General features: G+C 46.2%; 2 protein-coding genes across 2 annotated transcripts in view; one reads left to right on the top strand and one right to left on the bottom strand.

Annotated features, from left to right (window-relative positions):
* Nucleotides 1-12,466, top strand: part of GLI2 (GLI family zinc finger 2) — a 329,813-nt gene that overhangs the window by 251,467 nt on the left and 65,880 nt on the right. The window lies entirely within an intron of this gene.
* Nucleotides 9,111-9,983, bottom strand: LOC148049407 (uncharacterized). The gene has a single exon (XM_087712085.1). The coding sequence runs from the start codon at nucleotides 9,914-9,916 to the stop codon at nucleotides 9,146-9,148; it is 771 nt and encodes a 256-aa protein (XP_087568211.1). The 5' UTR covers nucleotides 9,917-9,983; the 3' UTR covers nucleotides 9,111-9,145.

Here is a 12,466-nt window from a genome sequence, read left to right as displayed (position 1 = left end):
AGAAGGAAGAGGGAAGGAAAGAGAAGAGAAGAGAAGAGAAGAAGGAAGGAAGGAAGGAAGGAAGGAAGGAAGGAAGGAAGGAAGGAAGGAAGGAAGGAAGGAAGGAAGGAAGGAAGGAAGGAAGGAGATTATAATGAGAGTGAGGGAGAGTCTCAGGGAAATCCTGCCTTAGCACTTGGCCACCACAGGTGCTCCTGACATGCCCACCATGACCACGCCCAACTCCGGCCATGCCAACTCCCAGCCACGTCACCGGCCCTACGAATTCAGACACAACTGTGATGCAGCCCTCAATGAAATTGAGTTTGACACCCCTAGTCTAGAAGGTTGTCAATTGTGATTTCTTGCTAAGACTCTATTGGAGCAGTCCCCTCTCAATTATTCCTCAGACCAGCCTTATCTTCCTGATAGCTGTGATAAAACTAGTGTAGAAATCCCAAGAGCAAATCCCAACAATAGGGGAATTTATTCCCATGCTCCTCTTGTAAGATAGCACATATTGTATCTGCATTATAGATAGTAATTAATGCAAAATAGTAAAAGTGTTGGTTACTTTTCTACCTCCTATAGCCATGATGGCGAACCTATGGCAGGTGCGCCACAGGTGGCACATGGAGCCCTCTCTGCAGGCACATGAGCCGTCACTCAACTCAACTCCACTGCGCATGCGTGCATGCCTCCCACTGACCAGCTGATTTGATTTGATTTGATTTGATTTGTTTATTTATAGGCCGCCCTTTTCCCTGAGGGGACTCAGGGCGGCTTACAATCAAAAAAAGGAAGGGGAGTGTGGGACAATACGAAAAAAAGAAATGTGCACAAAATAAATTAGACAATAAAACTCAACATTTACTCAACATTCGGGAGGGGCGAAATAAAATTATCCCCAGGCCTGACGGGTTAGCCAGTTCTTGAGGGCTGTGCGGAAGGCCTGGACGGTGGTGAGGGTACGAATCTCCACGGGGAGATTGTTCCATAGTGTCGGAGCCGCAACAGAGAAGGCTCTCCTCCGAGTAGTCGCCAGTCGGCACTGACTGGCGGATGGAATACGGAGGAGGCCAACTCTATGCGATCTGATGGGACGCAGGGAGGTAATTGGCAGAAGGCGGTCTCTCAAATAGCCAGATCCACTACCATGGAGCGCTTTATAGGTGGTGAGTAGGACCTTGAAGTGCACCCGGAGACCAACAGGTAGCCAGTGCAGCTCACGGAGGATCGGTGTTATGTGGGCGAACCGTGGTGCGCCCACGATCACTCGCGCGGCCGCATTCTGGACTAGCTGTAGTCTTCGGATGCTCTTCAAGGGCAGCCCCATGTAGAGCACATTACAGTATTCCAGCCTAGAGATCACAAGGGCTCGAGTGACTGTTGTGAGGGCCTCCCGATTCAGGTAGGGCCGCAACTGGCGCACCAGGCGAACCTGGGCAAATGCCCCCCTGGTCACAGCTGAGATATGGTGGTCAAAAGTTAGCTGTGAATCCAGGAGGACTCCCAAGTTGCGGGCCCTTTCTGAGGGGTTTAAATTTTGTCCCCCCAGCCTGAGTGATGGTATGGTGGTCAAATTTTTGGGAGGGAAACACAACAGCCACTCGGTCTTGTCTGGGTTGAGTATCAGCTTGTTTGCTCTCATCCAGTCTTTAACGGCTTCCAGTCCCCGGCTCATCACGTCCACCGCTTCATTGAGTTGGCACGGGGCGGACAGATACAACTGTGTATCGTCCGCATATTGGTGATTTTCAGGTCTCTGTCGCCCATGTGGGAGACATGTGCATGGGGGTCATGCACGCATGCATGGGGGGAGCATGGGGTGTGGTGCTCCCCCCTACTTGCACGCCTCCAGCCGTCCACCTGATTTTCAGGTCTCTGGGCACACACGAACATGTGATAGCATGCATCTGCACGATTTCGGTATGCGAGGAGAAAAAGATTAGCCAACACTGGATGCTATCACATGTTCGTGTGTATAGTTAATAGATTGATACAAGCAACGTTCTTGCCTTTTCAGCTAAAACACAACACACACACACTTTAAAAAACACAAACTAAACTCCAATAAGTAGCCAACTGAAATTTGCCTGAGGTACTGCAGCAGTGATTTCACAAAGTACATCTGAATGAATTGGTATCTCTTTCTAGAAACAATTTTATAGCTGAATTTCATTACCAAAGGGCTGGGGTTTACTCATTTAAGAAATCTGCTTTTCGTCAGTTTCAAACAGTGATTTCTTTATTACCACTCTGCAAAAGGAATGACGGTTTGGGGCTGGCGCTGAAGCAAGTCTGGTCGAAGTTACAACAATGCTGTAATGGAAACAGGGTGATCTTGGGGTCAAGCAGAATGGTATTTGTATACAGATATATGTCTGCATAAGAAACTAAGGTATGCGTCAAGAGAAAGAGAGATGAGGTCTGGCTGAAACCTTTGCTCTTTTGGCAGTTGCTGCACACTGCTGGCTCATATTTAAATGGTTGTCCACTAGGACTCCAAGATCCCTCTCACAGTTACTATTATTGAGTGATATATACCACATATACTGTACCTGTGCATTTTGTTTTTCTTGCCTAAATATATAACCTTACTTTTTTCACCATTGAATTTCATTTTGTTAGATAGTGCCCAATGTTCAAGTTTGTCAAGATCCTTCTGTATCTTAAGCCTATCTTCTGGAGTGTTGGCTATTCCTGCTAGCTTGGTGTCGTCTGCAAATTTGATGAGTTCCCCATCTACCCCTTTATCCAAATCATTGATGAAGATGTTGAAGAGTACTGGGCCTAAAACAGAGCCTTGGGGTACTCCACTGCATATTTCCCTCCATGTAGATGCAGTTCCATTGAGGACTATATGCTGAGTGCTGTTGGTCAGCCAGTTACAAATCCATCTGGTAGTGATGCTGTCCAACCCACATTCTTCTACTTTATCTAGTACTAGGTTATGGTCTACCTTATCAAATGCCTTACTGAAGTCCAAGTAAATTGTATGGTTGTTGAGTGTATTATTGTTTTAAGTATACTTGGCATTTACTGAAGAATTGCAATTGCATAGAGAGGGATATGATTGAAGAGCCTAGCCACCATAGCCCATTCTTTGCCTTTAAGAGATCTTGTCACTACAGGTAATTCTCAACATATGATCACAATTGAGCCCAACATTTATGTCATTAAGTGAGAAATTTGTTAAGTGAGTTTTACCCACATTTTATAACTTTTCTGGCCACATTTGTTAAATGAACCACTGTGGTTGTTATATTAGGAAGACGATTATTAAGTGAATCTGGTTTCCCTGTTGACTTTGCTTGTCAGAAGATGACAAAAGGGGACCCCATGACTCTGGGACATTGCAACCATCATAAATATGAGTCAGTGATCAAGCATCTGAATATAAATCAGGTGACCATGGGGATTGTATGATGGTCATAAATGTGAAAAATGGTCATAAATCCCTTTTTTCAGTGCCATTGTAACTTTGAATGATCACTAAATGAACTATTGTAAGTCAAAGATGACTTGTACTAAATTGGTGCACCTTGGGCCTCTTCAATCAAACAATGCCATCTTTCAGGGTCCAGGAAGTAAGCCTTCACTACTGAGACATCTGCTCCTGGGAAAAAGATTAGCCCCACCATCCATGTGGCTCCCAACCTGAGGGGATTGTAGAAGTCTTTAAAAACATAACTGTCCTCCCAGATGTTTGAGAAGGTTGTTTGTGAAGTCCTATCTGAGGACTGTATGTTTTCTGTCTGTTTTTCTGGACACATCAGATCTTCTTTCTCTTAGTTCTTAGGGGTTTTTTCTTTTTCTTATTTTTAATGTAAACTCCTCAAAGATGTTAATTATTTCTTGACCTAGCATTATTCTTCACTTAAAATAGCATACTGTGTTCCTTAAACAAACTGATGAAGTCCTTAACTTCGTATTTCTGAAAAATGTGATTTTCTCCCCAAATTCTGGGGTAGGTTGGTGGTGTGCCCATTTGATGGGGACTGTTTGGTTTGATTGTAATAGCCACTTGATTGTAATAGCTCACCTGACACTGAGATGGACAATATATAAATTAAAATAAATAAATGTTTTTCTTTCTGTTATATGGAGTTTCCTCTTTCTACATATTTCTACTTTTTTAACTACTATATTAATTTTTTATTGTACACCACAGAGTTGGTTTTGAGTTCAGGTGGCTTTCTAAGTTGAAATTATAAATATAAAATACTAGCTGTTAACCTGGCGTTGCCCAAGTATTTATTTATAAGGGGAAACTATCCAGACCCAACGTAATTTCTAATGTTGGATTTTCCCCCTTACCAGAGTTAGCCCCCTTGTGGAGTACTGTGAAGCCATTGCGCTGTACAGTAGAAGCCATTTTAAGACACAACAGGCTGTATTTTAACAGAACACACACCCAAAGGGGTGTTAGCTGTGTCTTACCCCCACAATTATTTTTTTTCCAAAGAGTAGGTCATCTGTGTACCAAGTTTGGCTGAAATTGCTCAAGGCATTCCAGAGTTATGCTGGAACATACACACACACTTAAAAGAAGAGCTACACTTAACATTTGGCAGCTGGACTGAAACCCATGAACACCACACAAGTGAATGAGACAAGGCTGGGGGAGATGTTACAGAAACATCATTTTTTGTTTTTTAATTGTAATCATTCTATTTTTAGGATATAACTTGTATTATTCATTTGTTTCTACTTCAAAATGGCAGGACACCAGTTACTAGTTTTCAGTCCTGGTCACTTCTGGTCACTTTGAGTCACTGACTCATGTACTAAATCCTGTTGGTTCATGCCCCATGAGGCACAAAGTATAATGTACCACTGTTGCCAGTTGAGATCAATGGGAAAGTCCTTCCTTTCAATGTTAGAATCTTGCCTAACATCAATATTTGTTCTTTATGTTGGCTGAGATAGGTGCAATCTGAAGCCCTGAACATTTGAGAACTACAAAGTTGTCTATCTCAGCAATACGGTGAACTAACGTTTATACAGTACAGATATTTTTCGTACTTTCTTTTTTTAAACTAAAAATAGCTAACCCGAACATTTAAATAGTCAGGCTCTGGCTCCATTGCTGAAGGTTTGTGTAGAAAGGTAGAGCTTGTAGAATTTCAAATGAAAAGATCACGCAAGATAGATAATTAGATAAAAAAGGATATTAGGCTGAAGCAGATTGTTTACTTCCTTTGATGTAGCATATAAACATATGCCTGTAAAGTGGGCTGTGAGACATGTTAAACAACAACAAAAATCACCATTATTAAGTTTGAATCAAAGTTCTATCGTTACCACATTAATTTAATTTGGGTTCAGAGATTTCAGTTCAAATTCTTGTCTTTAAAGTTTCCTTCCTTCTTTCCTTCCTTCCTTCCTTCCTTCTTTCCTTCCTTCCTTCCTTCCTTCCTTCTTTCCTCCCCTCCCCCTCCCTTCTCTTCTCTTCCCTTCCATTTCCCATTCTGAATCAAATGATTCAGTGATGGTTGCTTCCTATTGCTAAAAAAAAGTATGCTGAAATAATGTGGCTGAACTGAAAGTTTTTAGAAGCACAGTATAGGCAATCAAATGAGTCTATACAAATCACAACATTCAACTGACCAGAATCCCAACTTACAACAAATAACAATATATCCAGGTTTTTTCTTTGGTGGTAAAATATAGTCTTTAGATCCAGTTTATTCCCCAGGAAGTTTGTACCATATGAATAAGGTCCCTGAAATTTGGTTCACATATACTTCAGGAGAATGGCAACAAGGTGGTAAGAGACTTGATGTAAAGGTGTGATTGCCAGCCACCTTGACTTCCAGGAAGAGAGACATCTGCTGATCTGGAAGTTGCTGCTTCTTTTTTTTCCCCTTCCTTCTCCCAAGAGGTTGCCAGTTTTGCCTGTCTACTAGACTTCAGTTCTGTGGCATCGACTAAAACATTGTACATTTGCTCCATTTTCATTTTGCTGCATCAAAGGAAACACAGATGTTAAGAAAATTATGCTGCTTTTCTTAGACCTCAAAGACATAGGGAGCTGATGGTACTTCTGGAAATAAAATGACATTCCTGATCTCCTACTGATTATATGTGTCAGGTGTCAGTTCCTAATATATCTTACTGCCAGTGCATTATTCCTGCACCCCATTGCACACCAACTGCTGAGCATTTCTGTGTCTGTGGAGGAATGTACTTTAGGCCCAACTCAGCAGGGTGGCTTTCAACATTGACAGGTAGGTGAGAACATGGCACCAGCAGGGAAGACTTTTGACAGCTGGCGAAATAATCTGAGACCTTCTTCTCATGGCTGCAAATTAGACTCCAAGTGAGACGCATCCTTTAGCCTGTGATCTCATCCTCTCTTTTGTTCCCAGGCTCTTCACCAAAAAATAAAAAAATAAACCTCATAGATGCTCCACAGACAGGCTAAAACAACTATGAAAGAAGACAGCTGGGTGATTTAGGGGCAATCTATTTCTCTCAGCCCAACAAACCTCACAGAGTTGTTGTTATTGTTGTTGTTGTGAAGAAGAGAAGAGGAGAGAACATTATATGTACTGCCTTAAGTTATGCAAAAGAAAGGTGGAATATAAATCATATAAATAAGTGAATTCCTTTTTGTATTGTCTAGTTTATACTTGCAAGTAGGGTTGAATTGAATTTAATTGAATTGAATTTATTAGGTTTCTATGCCGCCCAATCCCGAAGGACTCCGGGTGGCTTACAGAATAAAAAGAAATTAAAGGAACTTAAAAACAATAGGACACACACAAAGTTAAAAAAGAACACAACAAACACCCAATCAGAAAGCCTGCCGGAAAAGTCAGGTTTTAATGGCTTTGCAAAAGGCCATGAAAGTGGGCAGCTCATTCCATATGGCCGGAGCGGCAACAGAGAAGGCCCTACTCCTAGGCGCCGCCAGCCGGCATTGTCCCGCTGAAGACACCCGGAGAAGGCCCATCCTGTGTGATCTTATTGGTCTAAGGGAGGTATGTGGCAGGAGACGGTCTCATAGGTACCCAGGTCCTAGGCCATGTAGGGCTTTAAAGGTGATAACCAGCACCTTGAATCGTGTTCGGAGACCAATGGGCAGCCAGTGCAGCTCGCGGAGGATAGGTGTGATGTGGGTGTACCTTGGCACACCCAGTATCACTCGCGCAGCTGCATTCTGGACTAGTTGCAGTCTCGGAACACTTTTCAGGGGCAGCCCCAAGTAGAGCGTGTTACAGTAATCCAGTCTTGAGATGACAAGGGCATGAGTGACTGTCTGAAGTGCCTCCTGGTCCAAATAGGGCCACAACTGGTGCACCAGGCGAACCTGGGCAAAGGGCCCCCTGATCACAGCCGACAGATGGTGTTCCAAAGTCAGCTGCGGGCCCAGGAGGACCCCCAAATTGCGAACCCTCTCTGAGGGGGGCAAGTTTTCTCCCCCCAGGATTAAGTACGGACTAGATGGACTGTCCTTAGGGGGCAACATCCACAGTCATTCGGTCTTGTTAGGACTGAGTGCGAGTTTGTTCACTCCCATCCAGACCCTAACAGCTCCCAGGCACTGGCACATCACTTCCACCGCTTCACTGAGTTGGCATGGGGTGGACAGATACAGCTGAGTATCGTCTGCATACTGGTGGTATTTAATCCCGTGCTGGCGGATGATCTCACCCAGTGGCTTCATGTAGATGTTAAATAGGAGGGGGGACAGGGCCGACCCCTGCGGCACCCCATAATTGAGAGGCCTAGGAGTTGACCTCTGTCCTCCGACCAACACTGACTGTGACCTGTTGGAGAGGTAAGAGGAGAACCACCGCAAAACGGTGCCTCCCACTCCCACCTCTTCCAGCCGTCGCAGAAGGATACCATCGTCGATGGTATAGAAGGCCGCTGAGAGGTCAAGGAGCACAAGGACAGAGGAATGGCCTCTGTCCCTGGCCCGCCAGTGATCATCGGTCAGTGCGACCAAAGCGGTTTCGGTGGAGTAACCAGGCCTGAAACCAGACTGAAAAGGGTCTAGATAAACTGCTTCATCCAAGGTCCGTCGGAGTTGGAGGGCCACCACCTTCTCAACAACCTTCCCTAAAAAAGGGAGGTTGGAGACTGGACGATAGTTTTTAAAAATAGCTGGGTCCAGAGAAGGCTTCTTGAGGAGGGGTCTCACCACCGCCTCCTTAAGAGGACGTGGAAAGGATCCCTCCATCAAGGAGGCATTCGTAATTCTCTGGAGCCAGCCTCGTGTCACCTCCCTGCTGGTTGAAACTAGCCAGGAGGGACACGGATCCAGTAAACAGGTGGAGGTACTCATCGCTCCCATGGCCTTGTCCACTTCATCAGGGGTGGCAAGCTGGAACTCATTCCAGAAAGTCTGAGCAAGACCCTCCCTCGGCAACTCGGCTGGTTCTGTCCAAATGGAGTTCAGGTCTGTCCGAATCTGAGCGATTTTGTCCATACAATACAAAGGATATGGATAATGGACTGTAGTCAGTGGTGGTTTTGCATTAGCCGAGTCCAATTCTCTCAGGTTGGCTATTGGGTTCTCAATGAACATTCATTATAGTCCTCCTCTATCTTCAGAAGTTATTTTAAAAGATTGTGGTTCTTTAGGAACTTGTGGGATGTGGCATGAAGAACTAGAATTAATGGACATAGAAATTGGGTATCTCTCATTGTGAAAACATGTGCACCACTATTACTGTAGGATACTAACCATTTTTTGTTCATTTTTGTATGGGTATGTACACACACACACACACACACACACAATTTTCCTTTGAGAGTGAGCATCAAAATTTCCCTTTTTAAATATTTTATTTTGTTTGTACAAACTTCACTTCTTTGCCACACATTACATTTTTTAACTTATCTGTTGTGATTCTTTTGTCTATACAAATAAATATTTTATAACTATAACTTTATATATTTGTGCATTTACATTATTTCATACTTTTTTCATTCTATATATAATATTCTATATATTCTATATATAGCAGTTTTTACTACATTTAAGTTGTTGTTGTTGTTGTTTATAAGTTTTGTATGCCGCCCACTCCCGAAGGACTCCGGGCGGCTCAAAATAAACAGGGAAAGGGAAATAAATAAGACAATACAAAGAATTTAAAAATGCACAACATTCACAATTGAGGCGGGGCTGGATATTTCAACAGCCCCCAGCCTATCGGAACAGCCAAGACTTGGTAGCTTTACGGAAGGCCGGGAGGGTACTAAGCATCTGGATCTCCATGGGGAGCTCATTCCAGTGGGCCAGCGCAGCAACAGAGAAGGCTCTCCCCCGGGGGGTTGCCAGCCGACATTGGCTGGCCGATGGAACCCGGAGAAGGCCAAGCCTGTGAGATCGAATCGGTCTTTGGGAGGTAATTGGCAGGAGGCGGTCTCTCAGGTACCCAGGTCCGATGCCATGCAGGGCTTTATAAGTAACGACTAGCACCTTGAAGCGTGTCCAGAGACCAATGGGTAGCCAGTGCAGCTTGCGGAGGATAGGTGTAACGTGGGTGTACCTGGGTGCACCCACAATCACTCGCACGGCTGCATTCTGGACTAGCTGAAGTCTTCGAACACTTTTCAAGGGCAGCCCCATGTAGAGCGTGTTACAGTAATCCAGTCTTGAGGTGACGAGGGCATGAGTGACTATCTGAAGTGCCTCCCGGTCCAGGTAGGGTTGCAATTGGTGCACCAGGCGAACCTGGGCAAAGAGCCCCCTGGTCACAGCCAACAAATGGTGATCTAAAGTCAGCTGTGGGTCCAGGAGGACTCCCAAATTGCGAACCCTCTCTGAGGGGCGTATAATTTCACCCCCCAGCCTGAGAGATGGAATAGTTTGCCAATCTTTGGGAGGGAACATCAATAGCCATTTAGTCTTGTCAGGATTGAGCGCAAGCTTGTTCGTTCCCATCCAGACCCTAACAGCCTCCAGGCACTGGCACATCACTTCTACCGCTTCACTGAGTTGGCACGGGGCGGACAGATACAATTGTGTATCATCTGCGTATTGATGGTAGTTAATCCCATGCCGCCGTATGATCTCAACCAGGGGCTTCATGTAGATGTTAAATAGGAGGGGGGACCCCATAATTGAGGGGCCTAGGGGTCGACCTCTGCCCCCCAACCAACACCGACTGTGACCTGTCCGAGAGGTAGGAGGAGAACCACTGAAGAACGGTGCCTCCCACTCCCACCTCCCGCAACTGTCGCAGAAGGATACCATGGTCGATGGAAGGCCGCTGAGAGGTCAAGGAGCACCAGGATAGAGGACTGACCCCTATCCCTGGCTCGCCAGAGATCATCGATCAGCGTGACCAAAGCAGTTTCCGTGCTGTAACCAGGCCTGAAACCGGACTGAAAGGGATCCAGATAATCGGTTTCATCCAAGGACCGTCGGAATTGAGAGGCCACCACTTTCTCAACAACCTTCCCTACAAAGGGAAGGTTGGAGACTGGACGATAGTTGCTCAAGATGGCTGGGTCCAAAGATGGTTTCTTCAGGAGGTGTCTCACCACCGCATCCTTTATGAGGAGCGGGAAGGATCCCTCCTGGAGAGAGGTATTAATTATCATTTGGATCCAGCCACATGTCACCTCCCTGCTGATCGAAACCAGCCAGGAGGGGCACGGGTCCAGTATACAAGTGGAGGCACTCACCGCTCCCATGGCCTTGTCCACTTCCTCAGGCACGACAAGTTGAAACTCAGTCCATAAACTCCGCTCAAGACCTTCCCCCAGTACCTCAGCTGGTACCGTGCAATTGGAGTCCAGGTCTGTCCGAATCCGAGCGACTTTATCTGTTAAATACTGAACAAATTCCTCAGCTCTACCTTGTAAAGGGTCATCCGCATCCCTCCCTTTCAGGAGGGAGCGGGTTATCCTAAACAAGGCTGCTGGGCGTGATTCAGCGGATGCAATAAGAGCAGCAAAATGCGAACATTTCGCCGCCCGTATTGCCACGAGATAGGCTCTGATATAGGCTCTCATCAGTGCTCAGTCTGACTCAGATTTACTGGCCCTCCAGCGGCGCTCTAGGCATCTCTTTTGGCGCTTCATCTCCCGGAGTTCCTCAGTAAACCAAGGAGCTCTCCTGGATCCGCTACCTCGGAGAGGCCACAAAGCTGCAATCCAGTTTAGAGCCTCCGTCGCCGCTGTATTCCAAGCAGCGACTAAGGACTTGACCGGACTGTAGACGAGAGTGTCAGGTATCACCCCAAGCGCCGTCTGAAAACCCATGGGGTCCATCCGGCGTCTGGGGCAGAACCACCTAATCGGTTCCTCCTCCCTACAGTGGGGGATTGGTTTCTGAAAGTCAAGCCTCAGTAGGAAGTGATCAGACCATGACAAGGGCAAGATCTTAATAGCCCTCAACTCTAGATCACGCCTCCACTGCTCAAAGAGGAATACGAGGTCAAGTGTATGACCCGCTGAATGAGTTGGAACCCGGATTAATTGGGTCAAGTCCATGGCTGTCATGGAAGCCATGAACTCCTGCGCCCCATCAGAGCGTTCGCTGAGCGTAGGCAGGTTGAAATCCCCCAGCACCATAAGCCTGGGGAACTCTACTGCCAGCTCAGCAACCAACTCGAGGAGTGAGGGGAGGGCTGCTGCAACGCTGTTGGGAGGTAGGTACGTTAACAGCAAGCCCACTTGACCCCCAAGGTCCAACTTCAACAACAAGGACTCACACCCAACAGGCTCTGGAGCAGGGATCCTACGAGGAACTAATGACTTTCGGACAATGACGGCCACTCCCCCACCCCTTATCTGGGGCCGCGGCTGGTGGAGCACCTGAAATCCCTCTGGGCACATTTCAGTGAGGGGGACTCCTCCCTCCGGGCCCAGCCAGGTTTCAGTAATACATGCCAGGTCTGCCCCCTCATCTAATATTAGGTCCCGGACGAGGGGAGCTTTATGAACCACAGACCTGGCATTTAGCAACAACAGCCTGAGACCAGGGCCCTGACAATTCTCGCCATCTGGCTCTGGAGTGGAACTAGCAGGGCCGGAAGCGGGGATCGCTGTGACATAGCGAACCCTCCTTCCCCGGTAATGGCTAGCCCTGAAGTTCCCGTCATACCTGCCCCTCCCAATAGTGACCGCAATGCTCCGGCCCACCCCCGCAACCGTAGACCCCACTTCTCCTCTCACGGCCTCCGCTCCTTCCGGTAGGCGATTTATACCAATCATTCTAGGATGGGAGATAGACCTGGGGCCCCCTACCACTTCTGCAATCACACTCATTGGAGGAGGCACCAGGTTATGATCCCAATCCTAACATACATATACAAGCACTCACCCATACAGTCCCCACAGAGTCAGTTAAAACACAAAAACTACAACAATAATAAGATTTAAAAGTGGGTACAGACATCAAACAGGCACACCATCCACACCACATTCATAAAAAGTCATTTTGTATAATATTTATTTGGTATAGTCTATCTCATAATTCTATCTTTTAATCATTTTCCAGTTTTGTAGTTGTCTATTG

The sequence above is a fragment of the Thamnophis sirtalis genome, unplaced genomic scaffold (assembly GCF_051295495.1).
Source record: "Thamnophis sirtalis isolate CommonGarterSnake01/CBP01778 unplaced genomic scaffold, rThaSir2_p1.2 scaffold_1, whole genome shotgun sequence".
NCBI classification, from domain to species: Eukaryota; Metazoa; Chordata; class Lepidosauria; order Squamata; family Natricidae; genus Thamnophis; species Thamnophis sirtalis.
Note: the sequence above shows the minus strand (reverse complement) of the source record. Positions and strands in the feature narration are given on the sequence as shown.